This window comes from Ixodes scapularis, unplaced genomic scaffold, assembly GCF_016920785.2.
Source record: "Ixodes scapularis isolate PalLabHiFi unplaced genomic scaffold, ASM1692078v2 PGA_scaffold8__174_contigs__length_109621045, whole genome shotgun sequence".
Taxonomy (NCBI): Eukaryota; Metazoa; Arthropoda; class Arachnida; order Ixodida; family Ixodidae; genus Ixodes; species Ixodes scapularis.
The window spans coordinates 27,509,172-27,525,664 of record NW_024609883.1 but is presented as its reverse complement, the minus strand read 5'-3'; the positions used below and the strand labels follow the sequence as shown (position 1 = coordinate 27,525,664).

The 16,493-nt window shown below is 45.6% G+C and overlaps 1 protein-coding gene across 1 annotated transcript in view; it reads left to right on the top strand.

The window, feature by feature from the left end:
* The window catches only part of LOC115325686 (acid sphingomyelinase-like phosphodiesterase 3b), a 39,487-nt gene that overhangs the window by 1,020 nt on the left and 21,974 nt on the right, over positions 1-16,493 (top strand). Inside the window, exons 2-3 of the mRNA XM_029986394.3 lie at positions 9,126-9,342; positions 12,829-13,061. Of these exons, the coding sequence (XP_029842254.2) occupies positions 9,126-9,342; positions 12,829-13,061 (450 nt within the window). The remainder of the gene's footprint in view (positions 1-9,125; positions 9,343-12,828; positions 13,062-16,493) is intronic.

Genomic DNA, 16,493 nt, shown 5'->3' with positions numbered 1-16,493 from the left:
CTCCCATGCTAGGCCAGCTCTGAACCCTCTCCGGCCATTATGGGACCAGTGCGCTTAATTGGCACGGTATTGGCATGGCCGAGCTGGAAAGAGCCGATCCCAAGCAAAACTCGTCAAAGAGAGTGTGCAGTCCCTCCAAGGACATATGCTCCGGACTGCTGTTCGTCGAAGCGCTCTGCCAGGGACCAATTTCCCGCGGCAAGAGGTTTTACGTCTGGGGAGGCTTATCCAGAGCTGGAGGGAGGCCTCCTCCCCGCCATCCTTTCCGATGACAAGGAATGGTAGAAAGGTGCCTTTTCTAAGCTGTCCCCGTCCTGCTGCCGGTGATTAAGATGTGACCAATACGCGCGCCTCAAGGCTGGCTCAGAAGAAACGTTTACTCCAGCACTTAACAGGGGTATCAGCTTTACTACCAATTCTCGTCCCGACAAAACGTCGCTGTCCTTTCTTATTCCGCTTCAAGCTTGGAAGGCGCTGTAGCATGTTGCTCTGACTACATTAAGGGAGGGTTGTGGGTCAGCCTTCAGCGTCGGGGGGGCATGACCCCTACGAAAAAAACATGAGGGGGGCGGACGCCCCCCCTGCCCCCCCGGTTCCGGAGCCCCTGAGGATATATAAACAAGTTAATGAACGGAGCGCATCTGAACCTCTTTGTAAAGGATTCTTTACATATTGTAAGTTCCTGGCAAAAAAAAGAAAATAAAGAAAGAAGCATCTTTGACGTTGCGTCTCAAGGATGATGGAACCAGCCGGTTTCTTCCCGTTTTTCTCCTTGTACAGTAATAAAAATCATGTTCTTGTTTTTATTTTTTTTTTTACTTTAACCCACATTACAAAATTTGAGTATGATAAATGCAGCATCAACAACTTTGTAAAAATTAAGTTTCATATTGCACTCCGGCCAATTATTGGCTTTTGGTAATTTTTCTATGCCTTTGTATTGCTGTGGTTAGGGTTGCGCTCAGGCAGCCAAAGTGTGTCCAAGCGCTAACGCGGGGTGTTTTATTAACATTACGGTACAAAACCATGGGGGATGTGAGCCTAAACCACCATGGCCGAGACGTCCATTGTTGGTGTTTATCTCCGAACCTCGAGCTACGCTTTTTGTTTTGAATGACCCAGGGGTCTAATCTTGGTCAATGCAAGAGCGAGATCTAATTTGGCTCTCGCTGAGCGAGCGAAGATATTGTTGGTAGACGGCTAGTCGTGTAGAGCAGTCAAGTATGGGGTCTGTCTGCTACGGGGTTTCATTCGCAGGTGGAAATAAAACGAAACGTGCATCATCTGCTAACATAACCAAGAAAAAGCCTCATTGTCTGCTACGAGTCGAGTCGCGCGAAAAGAAAACAATCGACAATCCATGCTTTCGTCGCGAATCCTGGGTTCTCTTGCTGCTGTGCCCATGTTGAAATCCACAAGTGGCTAGAGGAACGTTTGGGCAGCTGCAAGGCCTCTCGCGCCATCCGTCTGTTGGTGAGAAGTTCCCTCCCAAATACTTCCCAGTCGGGGACTTGCCAACTGATAAAACACTTTTCATTGGTCAAGCTCGCCCAACCAAAAGTTGCAATGTCCCAGGAGGCACCAGTATCCTTTGGATGCCCACGTGACATTCATGGAACGTTAGGACATCCTGAGGACATCTATAGGATATTGTGTGCTGCTCGGGGTCGCATTCAATTAGTAGCCAAGGAAGCTCTTACTTCCACCAGGAACCAAGATCTGACCTCTGGAGTTCAATTTTGGTCACCGTGTAGGCGGGATCTAACTTGTTTTTCACAAAGCGAGCTCGGTTATCGTTTGCAAGTGGTTTGTTTGCTAAGAGGAGCAAAGAATGGGGTTTGTCTCCTACGAAGCGTCGTACGCAAATGGAAATAAAACAAAAAAAGCATTGTGCGTCATCTGCCAAGAATTGACAAAAGTAGCAGACTGTCTGTTATTAACCGAGTGCTGCGGTGAAGTGAGGTCTGACGCAGGATGAAATTGCGATTGTCTGCCATTTACGTTCGTGGCAATTGCAACTTTTGCTTTTTTTGCAAATCTTCAGTTTTTCTGCCACTATACAGAAGCTGAAATTCACCAGTAGATAAAGAAAAGCTCGGGATAAGTATGTCAGAGGCGGTGAGACTTGCTTTTTGTGTGTTCGTGAGAAGTTTTCACCTGAATACTTCTCAATCACAGGCTCGCGAACGGGTCAGAAATGTTTTGTTGGTTGGCTACGGACATACAGCAGGAAGCTCTAATGCCACGTTCAATTGGCAGTCGAGAATGCTTTTGACTTGACTGAAATCGGGCATTGTGGCTACCAGCTGGGGCTTGCGCCCACCCATTGTGTTGCAGCTCGAACACAGTCATGTCTATTTTAATATTGGCACCCTGCTATACAGACAACACTACGGGGCCCAATCCGTCCCCGTGCAATCATGCCTCGTTAATGTAGAAACCCGCAGTCCAGATTATAAACAGCTGATTGGGGACCGAGGCAAGGCCACTTGGCACGTAAATATAGAAAGATAAAGCCACTAAAACAGATGGTCATGTGGAAGAGATGTACACACACAAGGCACTGAATGATGACTGAATATTCATTTTCGAAAGGGACATGGAACTGAGTAAAAATGTGCATTTTTGTCACTTTATATGTTATGGACACATGTTTTCTAAAAAAATACAGAAATGCAAAAAAAAAAAAGAAAAAGACATTTCGAAGTTTTTGGGTTACAGGTTCATTATTGACCTTAGCTGGTTGCCCTTCCCAAAAAAGAGTTGAGACCTAGGCGCCGAACAACGGTTAAGGTTTTGGGGCTTTTCGGCCGAACGGGTCACTTGCCCTTCTCTCCCTACGTGCTTCACGGCTGTGGACGACAAAGCCGAAGAGCATTCATAGGTTGTGCATGCCCCCTGTGTACTTCTGTAAAACATGTATAGAGAGCGGTTGTTACAGATGAGTACATACAAGATTTGTAGGTAAAAGGGTGGGTGAATGATATGGATGGTGGCAGAAAGGTGGCTCCAGTTCAAAGTAGTCTTGGGGATGGAGGAGTCAAAATACAAGTTGGTTTGGGAATTTGGTACACCAACTTCCATTTGGTGGTTGGTGTGAGATGACACATTTGTGAGAGCTGTAAAAACCAATTGATTTAGACCAGGAGTCTAAATCGACTGCTTTTTTCTCAAGGAAGCCTTATTTGCTTCAATTGGCAACCGAGGAATCCCTCCAAGCCACGTCTCGAGGCAGTGAAGTAGTGCAGAAACTTACGGGGCTTAATGGGGCCGTGAAACGATTTTTCAACTTCTTCCTCCTTAGCTTTCATCCTCAACTAAAAAACTGAATGAGAAATGACGTGGTTGTGACAGTATTTCAACAAATGCGAGGACTCCAAGCTTCCACTGTGCTTTTTAAAGGGACACTGACAGGCTATGCTTACTGAGATTTTTATTTGAACATGACCTATCAGAGCCTAACTACCCAAAGCATAATTTGTGGCTCAAAATTCATTTTCTTTCTGCCCGAAAACGGCCAGTCAAGAATTGGTTGGTTTCAGTTGCACTCACTCTCTTCCATGATCACGTGGTGTTCAAACTATGCGTACCAAATATATCCAGAGTCGTGGGTCTTCTAAGGCACATTCAATATTAAAAGTAGAATGGAATATGTACCTCATTTTTGTTTTCTCCAAAACCCTGCAAATACATAGACAAAAAAAAGTTTCACGGATTACAGGAAGCACATGTACACGTCATTCTCCCTATGGAAACTACCACGAGCCGCACAACGAGATGGCGTCAACGGACCAACGTTGCGACAGACGTGGGGCCGCTACTTCGGAATCGTTGTTAGTGGTACCGGCCAATCAATCTTCAAGCACTTAACATCGAGCAAAAGGGATATGGGTGCCAAACAATCGCACGACAAACGGTGTACGCAAATTAGTTGTCATTCTCCTTTGTTTCACAAGGGTGTCTGCTCTGAAAATGTTGGATCCTGTTCACCACACAGGCATACGGCTTGCCTCGGGAGCCTTCCATACGTCTCCTATTCATAGTCTTTATGTTGAAGCAAATGAATTTTCCTTGGAAAAAAGAAGGGCAACTTTGAGCCTCATGTACTCGTTGAGGATCTGTTCGGTTCCGGAACATCCATCTAGGGAGGCTAATGAGCGGCCTCGCTTTGAAAAGACGTTCGAGGACAAGCCAAACACCATTCCCCCACTTTCAATAATAAAAAAGACAATAGCAGAGTCAATAAGCCTTGATACAAACCTCAGCGTAGCCCAGTATCTCAACAAGATTGCCCCTTGGGAACACGTCCTCATTGACTGTGACCTCTCACTGACAAAATTTAATAAAAGGGAAACATCACGTGAGGTGCTCAAACAAGAATTTTCTGAACTACAGACTAAATACTATTGTTTCAACAGCTTCTACACTGATGGCACAAAGACAGACTTGTATGTCGACTGTTCACTGGTGGGACCCTCTGTCGAAGAGGTTAGAAGGACTAATAACTCGGCAACAATACTGACTGCTGAACTGTATGCTCTCCTTCTTGCAGCAGAACATATTATTGAAAATAGAGTTGCCTTCGCAGTAGTTTGCTGCGACTCTCTCTGTGCATTAAGATCACTCACCTCTTCAAAAGTCTCAAAAACCCCTCTTATTATAGCACTTCAGAACAAAATAATTCTTGCATTAAAATATCAACTTAGGATAGTTTTTTGTTGGGTTCCCAGTCACATTGGCATCCGTGGGAACGAAGAAGCTGACCGTTTGGCGCACACCTGCATCCAAAGATCAATTGATTTCTCAAAGATTCCTCATACAGACTACCACTCATCAGTGAAGAAATTCATGAGACGATGCTGGCAAGATAAATAGAATGCAGCAATATATAACAAACTACATGGTGTAAAACCATTACCAGGTGAATGGAAGAGTGCACGGCACAGAGAACGTCTTTTCGAGGTTGTCCTGTGCCGACTGCGAATCGGTCACATGCACCTGACCCATGGCCACCTCCTGCGCGGGGATGAAGCCCCCTTGTGCGAACATTGTGACAAAGTCTAAGCATTTTTCATATTCTCATTAAGTGTCCTCTGTATGACAGAGAGCATCTTATTCATTTTTTCCCCACTTTATAAAGAATGTGTGCCACTTCACCCAGCTTTAATTTTAGGTGATGAGCCCCTTGTGGCATATAAAAGCGTTTTTAAATTTTTGGACTCCATCGGCATTTTACAACCGACTATAAGAGTTTTAATCAGTATCTCACAGCCATTGTTTGACGGTTTGTATTTCATACACATGTTTTATTCAACCACCGGCGACTAAAACCCCTTTCTTCTCTCTAACCCTAAGTAATAAATAGACTAGTTCTTGGCGCTGTATAGCCTTAGTTGCTTTTGCGCCAGAAAAACCTAAGCAACCAACCAACGTCCTCTGTTTCACACGCTAGAGAAGCAGAGAAAAAAAAAAGCTGTCGGGAGTAGACACATGGCTTGAGGTTATGAGCTTCTGTGCTCATGTTTCGGTTTTGGTTTGATGCAGTTGAGATTTTGAAATGTATGTTGCTCTGCAGCAAGCCTTGTTGGAGCAGGCGGTGGGTTTGTGTCCTGGCCGAGGTCCCCGCAATCTGACGGAGGCTAATTGCGGAGAAGGCTTTCAAGCTTTTGGTTGCACGTCCAAAGATCCCCAGGGTGTCGAAATTAATCCTCAGTCCTCCGCTGGGGCGTGCTAGGTGCTCGTCGTTGGTTTGGCATGTAAAACCCCCAAATTTGACTTTTGTTGCCCCGGGGGTCTCCTGACACCATATTAAATCATGTTGTAAAAAATAAAAATTTGGGAGGGTTCTTTTAACCCTCTAATGCCCAAAGATTTGTGCAACATTGAAAACATGCAGTAAATACGGTTTCATGCTCAAAATACGTGCCCAGTTTCACCGAAAGCAATTTTTATTTTATTTGCACATTATTTTCCCATGTTACAGCTCGTATCATCAATGATACTGTGGGCATTACTCCCAAAACAATGATGGCATTTTCACATGTGGTAGGCAACAAAGCAATTACGATCTTTTGTGTAGCATAGGTTTACGTTACACTTGCAACAGTAGGTGTAGGAAAAGCTGTTCTGTGCTGGCGGACAAGACTTGCATCGCAGCCTGCTGCTGCCCCAGATGGGCATGTGACCGACACCATCCAGTCGCACATCATCCTGGGGAGCACTTCCACCGACTTTGCGCTTCTTCACAGTCACTGAAGATGTTGGCCGCTTGACTGGTTTCTTTCCCACCGCGATAAGGGACTCCGCGATGCTTGCCTGAAATCGCCGGAGGTTGACAGGCTTCTCGTTCAACTGGGAGCAGTGCCGCCGGTACAGAAGCCAAGCATTCACTGTAGCAATCATCAGGCTGTGATAAAATAGGTAAAGATACCATCTGCGAGACTTTATGGGGAACTTGTAAAGTTCAATCAAGTAGTTGAGGAGATCCACACCTCCCATGAAGCGGTTGTATGTCGCTACAATTCCTGGCTGTGGAACTTGGATGAACTTTTTTTCTTTCTTGTCCCACCTTCGCACAGTTCCGACTGGTTCAGCGGACACATAGTTGGAGACAAGTGTCACGGCTCTATTATCATACCAACTTACAACCGCTATATTCTTTAGATTGTCGACCGCATAATCGAACGCACCACGTCCCTCCTTTTTCAGGTCGTTTTCTGACTTTAGTCGGCAGTCCTTTAGCCGATTTCTTCTGATCGTTCCTACGAACCCCAGACCTCTCTTCGACAACTCAGTCGCAAGATCTAAGCTGGTGAAGTAATTGTCGGCAGCTATTTTGTAACCCTTCTGCTGTGGAAGAAACTCGCACATCCTAAGCGTGACGTCACCACCCAACCCAAACAGGTAGTGTTGTTTCGCTTGGCCTTGGTAGACGTCGAACTGATACAAAAAGCCAGACGAGCCAGCGCGACCCCAAAGCTTTATGCCCCAGGGGTTGGGTTTCGCGGGCATGTATTGCTTCATAGGGCACCTCCCAGTGAAGGAAATCATCATTTCGTCCACACTGATCAGTTCTTCTTGCTCGACTGACTGGAGCTTTTCTTGTAGTGAATTTAACCACGTTCGAATTTTCCAAGCTTTGTCACGTTTTGTGTCTTCTGTGGCTTGATGGTTGTCAGTGAAGTGTATCAGTCTCATCAGCTTCTCAAATCTGTTCCGTGGCATCACATCAGCGACCACGGGAAACCTCGTCCCATTTTCCCAGTAACATCGCACACTGGGCATTTGCACAAGTCCCATCATCAGGTATATCCCGATGTATTGCTCCAGTTCAGCTTCTGTGACGTTCAGTGAATGTCCAGTAGACTGGGTACTGTACAGGTTAGTCTCTTCAGCGAGGGATGTGATCATTTCCGTACTTATAAACTTCCGGAAGTAGGTCAGAGCTGGTTCAATCGTCACTGGCATGGTAAAAGCTTCGCTGAACGTTGGAATGGCACAGTCCAGCAGGTTCCTCCTCCAATGGCCTCTGTCAATGGAGCCTGTGCCGCAGTGTGAGCCGCTGCTAGAGTCCATTTCATCATCGGAAGAGTCATCTCCAGAAGGCTCGGCAGGATCAGGAGGGGTACTTCTAGTGTCTAAAACGTCTTCTGTGTCACCATCGTCACTCAAATCTCCAAAGTCACTCTCGTCGCCCGATGGCATGCAGCTGAGAATGTCTCGGGGTGACTGGGCTGCAAAAAAATAATTCACAGTTCATGTAGTGGCGCCAAAGTATAATTCGTAGCATATCTGATACGAGCGTCCGTGACTATATCAAATGCCCAAAGTAGCACTCGTGATACGCAAGATATATTATGTTTTCTTTCTCGCCACTTAGATATATACGCAGTTAAAAGTGGTACAGAGGCTTCAGGAACTGTCCTAGCTTACAAAACACACAAAAAAACGATGATCTTACCTTTATTTTTTGAAGATCGGCCGTAGAACGTCCGCGTTCTAATCGCCATACCGCTGCAGCTCGGCTCCGCCATTTTCAAATACGCCGTGAAGCCCCCTCGTGGGCAATACTTGAACTAAAAATACGCGAAAACTTGGGAAATATGTATCATCAGCGATACACTGGGCATTGGTTCGTTAAGAATGCAAACCGAAACTTATTTTAATTTGAGAAGTTGTCGTAGCGCGCATGATACGGTGGGCATTAGAGGGTTAATTAAACCACAGAACTTGTCATTCGCAAGTACAGTAAAACCTCGTTATAACAAAGTTGAAGAAGCGCTCGTAAATATTTTGTTATAACCATTAGTTTGTTATAGCCACTGTCCATTTCCTCCCACTATTGGCAAGCAAGGGGAATTATGATTGCTTTGTTATATCCCTTAGTTTGTTATATCCCATCTTGTTATAACGAGGTTTTACTGCAATAATAAGTGCCCTCAAGACGCTTATTTTCCACAAATGCGAATCCAGATCTTCGTCGGCGAATTGATAGTTGACGAGCATGTAGGCCCAGTGACTCGGAACTCAAGTCCAATGCGTGAGCTGGGGCCGGCTGACATGCTTTGGGTACCGTGGATGTATTGCAGTGAAAGTGACGAGAGCTTTTGAAGGAAAGGATGTACAAAGTGGTTTGCTATATTTTCAAATTTTCGTGCCAAAAAGCAGGTTTTTGACTTTCTACCCTATTTCTTTTGGCCCACTAAACAGTATACGATTAGTAATATCCCAATCTTTGATCATTTATCCTTGCCCGAAATTCATTTGATTGCACCATTAATGGCACTTAAACTTTATTCGGGGACGGGAATGGTCGAGGAAATTTGAGAGCTCTTGGAACAAACAAGGGTGGTCTGGGGAACTTTTGGGTTCCTAGGAACCCACTTTGAGGACACGTGTTTTAGACCATCCTTGGAGTGATGTATTTCAAAAGAAATTCATAACCCAGAGATATGGAATCGAAGGAGGCGAAACTTTTTCCCAGGTAAACGGTGCCTTTCGTGGCTGCGCTCGTTCATTGTTTGGGACCTTGACCTTGGTTCACTATTACACGCGACTCGCATTACATACCATTTTGGTGGGGGACGGAGGCGTCCACATCACAAAGACACGACCGTCTGGTGCAGGGTTCTTCTGGCACGTGAGCGACTTCCACTTCGACAAAGACTACACGACGCACGGGGTGCGCGAGGCGATGTGCCACTCGACGCCCAACCAGCTGAGCTCGGACGACATCGGCCCCTACGGCGACTTCAAGTGCGACGCGCCCCGGCCGCTCGTCGAGTCGGCCGTGGCTGCCATGCGCAGGATCGAGCCGGACCCGGACTTCGTGCTCTGGACGGGGTCAGTGCCTTTCAGGGCCAGACGGCCGGAAACGCCGGTGTGGTGCCTCGGAACGCGTCTTTGATCGGTGTGTGTGTAGCGTCCTCTCCTGCTCATGGGTCGAAAGTGGTCCCGAAGTGACGACAAATGACGTCGCAGAAGTCGGCGTGTCATGCTGTTGGACGTAGCGATCCTGGCAGATGGTGCTACAAGTCCCGGTAAAACATACGAGCGAACGGGAATGTCGCTGTTGTCGCGGCGCTCCCAACTCATGGCTGCCAGAGCTTTCGTCGACTGCCAGCTAGAGAGGGACCCGCAGCCAAATGGGTGTCGTCTGCCACATCCACCACCGCCGTAGTTGCATCGCCAGGATTGCAGCTGGCGACAGCGTGACACTTCGATGATGTCATAGGGTGGAAATTGAGGAATTACTCATTAGGACGTGGTAAACACACCACTCGGATGCGCGTTTTAGGCACCATGGCGCCGGGGGTGGACATACTGAGAGGGGGCAGCTGCCTAGGGTGGCAGACCCTGCGGCTGGCAAATTTCGGTGGCCGGCTAGAGTAGTGCCAACACTTTCCAAGCTAACTTTGTGCTGACAGTACATTTGAGCCAGGACATGCTATCGAACTTCCCTGGAAAGCAGAAAGCACAAGAGATACCGTATAAACGCTTGTAAAGGCTACAGTTCTTTTTTTTAAAATATATTTTGGGGTTATTATTTTAGCTGCGGCCCATACACAGATAAAAACAAAACAGTTTTGGATGTGCATAAAAAAATGGATGTACTCGCGATTGCACGCAATGGTCTCGAGCACCTTTGTTTCGGTCTCGATCATTGTAACCTGCGGTATCCTCGGCGCTCGAGTCGTACCCACGTCAATAGTGGCCAGAGCTGTTCTTTTGAGCTGTTCCTTAAGCGCCTTTCGGCGTTTGCATCAGCCATTTATTCCGTAGAATTTCATCTCAACGTCTGTTTTGATGCTGACGTCGAGTGGCTGCAAGGTACCAGCGAGCTCGCTCTGGACTGCATGCTTTGTCCAGTACCGTATGCGGATCTTGTCGCCACAGTATTCACGGCCCATTTCATGTCTGCCGCACTCCTGGGCATAAGTGACAGTTCGAAAGCACACGAGGAGGAGGCCATAGCAGGGTTCCCTGGAAAAGAGAAGTAGCTAGTCGGGGAGAGGGACTTTGATTGAAGAGCACCCAGTGAGAGTGCCACACTTTAGTTTTTCCTACCTTGATTATTGTAAAATCATTAGTTGCAAGTTAGCACTCTGTCCTGTCCCGTTCTTTTTCCCATCTTTGTGCTAATCACTGAGCATGCCTCGGTATGCTCAGTGATTGCCAACTATCCCAGCTTTCAAGCTTATTTCAGGATAATACCGATTTGGAACTGTCACAAAATTTGAAGGCATTTAAAAAAGTCGGGAACCATCAGGGAAATATTAAAGAAGTTGGCCAAGTCAGGAAAAGTTACCACTAAGGGCGCAGGGTAAGATAAAATTGAAGAAAAATTGATTTTAGTTTTTTTCGCAATTTCAAAAGTTTAGTTCTTTCTGCACATTTTCCATTGTAAGAGTGTCCTTAGAAAGTTATATTTCGGGCTGAGAATCACTTCTTCCGAAAGCAAGTAGCAGGTGACCATGCCTCCTTTTGGGATACGCTCCCTGTTTATCGATGATTTTTCCAACAAAACAAATTCAACACCAGACCTAAAAGCTTGTTCGATAACAGATAATTAAAAAAAAAAAAATTATCTGGCAACTATTGCATAGCTTTTCTTCAACCAAGACGATCCCGAGACGCTGTACATGTTTTTTCCAGGTGTGTACCATGTGTACATTCAAGCGTTTGTGTTTTTGTAACGACAAAATGGCGGCATTGGATGCTGTTCTTTTATTCAATGGTGGTAGCACTGCACAAGACAATGTTTTGAAGTCCTGTGGATGGAACCCTGTGTGGAACACCATCAAGTGGCTGAGGGAAGTTTACGTCACTCGAATATATACTTTACCGATCAAGCCACACGGCAGGTCACAAAAGAGGTTCGGCAAGCAAGGCAATAAGCCTAAAGGCGAAGACATGACTTTAGCAATTCCTTCCAAGCTGGCGGCTATTGCAAAAATGATTCCGAGGCTGTTGGTGCCAATAGAAATTTGTTATTCACCAGTTTTCTACTTTAAACTCAATTATCTCAAAACAGTGTTTTTTAGTACATAGGTACCATTTTTTCCTTAACCTGACATTATAGAGGGTTGATTTTTTTTTTATTCCTTCCACCTACATGGGTGTTGAAAATACTGAACTAAAATTAAAAATATGCACCTAGCACTTTTTGAGCCAGAATTTTTTTAATAGATGAAAAAAACTAAAATTTCAGTACTAGAATAAAAAAACAAAACAAAAAAACTTATTTTAGTTTGGTTCAAATAATTCTAGTTCAGTAGATAAAACACAATATTTCGAACAAAATGATATATACATGACAGGAATACTCCTAATAGTCACCGAGAAAAATTTTCCTCAACATGGCCTCAAATGCACGGGGAGTATAGGACTTACCCTGGTTCCCTTAAGAGCAGCGCATTAGTGTGCAGAGAAGCTTGATGACACAGCGTCAAACAGTGACACGGGTGTGGGTGAGAATGTCTTTATTTTGTGCCTGTTCTCTGTGAAACTATTATAGGTTTACAATATGATGCTGTAGAGAAGCTAAATAAACGAGTTTTTGAGTGATGCACACAGCAAATAACTAGGGATGTTGCGAACCACCCTAGGTTCAAATTAGAAAGGTTTTTATATTTTCGAACCAAACTGAGCTTCGAATTTTAAAGATTTTGATATTTTCGAATGATACCGAGGTTCGAAATCAAAAAGTTTGCAATTTTCGAAACACCGTGGAGTTTTGAATGCGTAAAGTTCAAAGCTTTCACGGTTTCTAAAAAATCATGTTAGAATATTTTGACTATATGTTTACTTGAGGTTCAAGAAATTCTAAGATTTCGAACTTTCCTAGCTTGAAACTTGAGAAATTAGAAAATTTTGAATTTCTTGAAATCTGAAGTTTGAAAAATTCAAAGATTTCGAATTCCTTTGAATTTGAAGTTCGACGATTTCGAATTTCCTTCTACATAAAGTTCAAACGTTTCGATTTTTGTTTTAGAGCTAAACTAGAAAAAAAAAAAAACATTGAAGATTTCTAATTTCTTCCAAGTCCAAGTTCGCAAAGTTCGAAGTCTGGTTTTCATGTTCCTCTACATGTTCCTCTGTAGAGGATAGTTTTAACATTTCTGAAATATGTAAAAGGATTCCCCGCGATTTTGGATAATGGTTGGAATAAGTTCTTCATGTTTTATTCTTTCTAGAATTTAACTTTATCACCAACACGCTTAACAAAAGTAAATGATCTTAAGCGGCAAGATGGCTTAAGTGTCGTTACTCCGAAGTGTAGTTCGCCGAGCAACTGGCTCCGGGGAGACTGAGCGCCGCACTCCGCAGGGACAACCTTCCCCACGTGGGGGCCCTCCCGTGGTCCGACGTGTTTGCGGCCACCCGCTGGCTGGGGGAGTTGCTGCAGCGGGCGTTCCCCCGCTGCCCCGTGGTGCCCTCCCTGGGCAACCATGACTGCTCTCCGGCCAACAACATGCCCTCCGGCAACCAGTCCCGCTTCCTCTCCAAGGCAGACCTAAACAAGCTGCTGCCCAGCTCCGCCTGGAGCACCTTCGAGAAAGGTGCCGCTTCATTGCCTCGCGTTGCTCCGTCTCCACCGGATTTCCCAGTCCACAAGTGGCAAATTCTTTCCCAAACTGCCGTCGGCGCGTCTTCGATACCGCCTAAAAGACCATGCCCGTGTCCTTCCCCCCTCAAACGTTGTCGCGAGTGGATTCACGCGTCGCCACCTATACTACGTTTCCCCTTATGTCCGGCCACGGCGGACGTTACTAGTCGTCAGAGCCACTCCGAGGCAGCGCGAGGCTCTCGTGACCTTCGAAAGGAAGCGCCATGACACACAGCGAAAAGTGCAGTTACCTGCTACATTCATGGAGCTGGATTGGCCGGGGTGGCTCTTAACGTCCACTGTGGCCGGACGTAAGGTGAAAGGGAGTAAAGGTTGCGTTGGCATCGCCACCGTGGAGTCTTGTGGAGTCTTGCAAGGAGGGCGACACTAGCATGTGACGACGTGGAGGCAGACGCGTCTGCCGCCTTGCAAGGGCTCTCTAGAGCTTCGGCGTTTTTGCTGCTTGGGACGAGATCCACTAACGCCAACGTGGTACACAGGCTTTGTCACCTGGGTGGTGTTGGTCTTACGGGGCAGTTCTATGCAACATACCTCCGGCTTGAAATCTCGCTGGATGCCATGTGAATGAACTTGCACCCTATGCCTTTAACCGCACGGGGCATCGTTTTTCCTCTCGCTCGAGTTCTTCCGTATCGCGATGGACTGTGCCAGCCAGAATATTTACCAATCTTTATTTGGACGTAAGGGGAGATGGCGATAAAGAAGTTGATCGGTGGCCCAAATGGCCCTTATATGTGCCACTGGGGAGACTCCGAAAGGGAGATGTAGTGTTTTTTTTATATGGCCCAAGGGTGTCCCGTGCAGACTAATGGAATTGTAGCAGATGCTGTTCACCAACGTGGTGGAACGCTTCTTATGAAGTGAAAAGGCATTTCATGACCATACGGTGCAGCAACTTGTGGCTTTGTTTCCATAAGTAGAAACCTTTCGTAAATGTGGACCTTAAAGCATTTTGTAAACAGAGGTCTTGCACTATGTAGCCTTTATATGATGCCTTTACTACCAGGTAGCCTTTACAAAATAGCCTTTACACGACGTCACGTGTCCGGCTGTCACGCGACGTTGCTGTCAACAATGTTATTATGTATACCCGTTTTTACCTCAAGAAAAAAGGAAGTTTTGCTCAATGTTCATGCGCCGCGTGCTGTAGTTCTTACAAGATTTGGTTGTCGGAGGCAGAAGCAATGCTTTTGGCGCTTGAACTGTGTCTGTCTTGATAAGGTAACGTTTGTCTAATCTAAAATGCGCCCACATATACATATCTCAATTCACAAGCTTAAAGAGGAAAATTAGTAATGCTCCGTGAGAAGCCATACTTTTTTTACTACGTTTCTTGGGGTAAAAATGAGTATAGTACGGTGAAATCCGGTAAGAATACTCACCAAAAATGAAGAGATGAATGTTAAAAAATATAGGATGGATGATCTTTGGGGATGAGGCAGGGAAATTTGATAAAAATAAAAGATATATAATAATAGGGAGGGAGAGAGGGAGAGAGAGAGAGCGAGCGAGCGAGCAAGCATTACAATAGAGAATAGGAACTCATAACACAAATTGTGGACACTGAAAATTCATGTTCTACGGGGATGAACATGCTGGAATTCGCTGCAAACTTCTATCGCGGAGACGAATACTACAGAACATGCGAACACAGCAGATTGGTGTTTCACGGTGCGATAAACACGACTGCTACAAACTCTCATATCACAGAGAAATATGGCAAGGGTGCGGGCGAGCTGGTGAATGTTGGCCATGTTGAATTAACCCGAGACTGGGGTAGAGAAGAAAAATCAAAACATAAAAGAGACAGAATATAGACAGGACGACGTTTCAAACTCAGCTAACCTGTTTATTTAGTCCACCTTCTTATACAGTCTCAATCTCAAAGTCGTCGCCACCAACACAGAAGGACGAAGTCTATACTGTTCAAGCACCACTGTCTCCATCACACAATGTAGGAATGTGGACAACCTTACAGGTCGACACAGTAAGGCAACACCATCCTCCTTCAGACTTGAACAAAAGGATCTCTCCCCCCCTCCTATTCTAAACACAGTTCCCACTTCTGATTCAAAAGACGCCCTCTCTACCCTCCCAGGTGAAAATCAGTCCACTTCCAGCTGGCTACAGCTGGCTCCAGCTGGATCCTAGCTGGCTCCAGCTGGAAGCCAGCTGGACTGCCTCATTTCCAGTTACATAATCCAGCTGGAAATGGACTGATTTTCGCCTAGGCTACTAACCCCAAAAACACACCGAAACGGCCTTTGGGCCAACACATGTCAGGGACCAAAAAGCATAAAAAAAAAGTGTGCTTTACAGTCATTTTGGACAATCACAATCAGGGGTTCGCAATTCCCACTTTGAAATGCACACACAAAAAAAATTGACATTACATTTTTAAAAAGCTTTTTGACTTACTTCCAAACTGTAGCGAAGCCTGACTGATACAATTACCTAGAGATTTTATCCGCACAGTCTCCCTTACTACCCTCTTTACATCGTTCCTCTCTTTCTGTATGATTTCAGTCTCCGACCAGAGTGCCGTGCAGTTGTTACATTCGTGGATATATTTCGCGATCTTCATGTTTTGTGCATTCAGCGGTGTGACATCTGCGCCAATTGCGCCATTTTGATACAAACCCAATTTTCTGCGCCTAGTTGCGCCAGAAACGTTAAATCGGTCGAAATTGCACAACACTACGCCAAAGTAACTCAAAAACAAAAAAAAAAACCTGCAGCGGCGCTAGATTTAGCGGGAAACGAGAGCTTGGTTGGTAACATTCAATCCCGTCGTAGTAAAGTACATGGCATGGGTACAGGGTGGCGCAAGCAACTGCCAGATTCGAAGGTTTCAGCTCCAGTACCCTTCTATACCTATGATATGCGTCTTTTCCCGATTTCCCTTCTACTTTCCACTCTCATTTGTGGCTGCATGGTACCGGTGCGCTGTCACGCGGTCTCGCTGTCTGGCCGCAGGAGCCACGACGCACAGGCTATCAAGTTGGGAAAACTTGAGTATCTGTTTCGTTTTGAGAGTAAACCTTTTCTTAAAAGTGCTATTGAGCGCCTCCATTGTGTAATTGTTCATTCGTGTCTGTTATCTCGTCAAAATGGCCGCCGCTGCCGCCGCCGTGTTTGCTTTCGGTTATCCCACAGGTGCTTCCAGTGCGTGAGCAATCGAATGAATCGGTCGCGCACCCGTATTTAGCGTGCATGTGGTGCTCATAGTTTTTCTACCAATTCACTATTTTCCTTGTGACTCACTTTTGTGGGGAGTTTTTTTCTCTCTCTGCACGTGCTTTCTACGAGCGTGCATGGATGTCTAGTTGTAGTAGACCGTGTTTTTCTGTTCATGCTCTCAAAT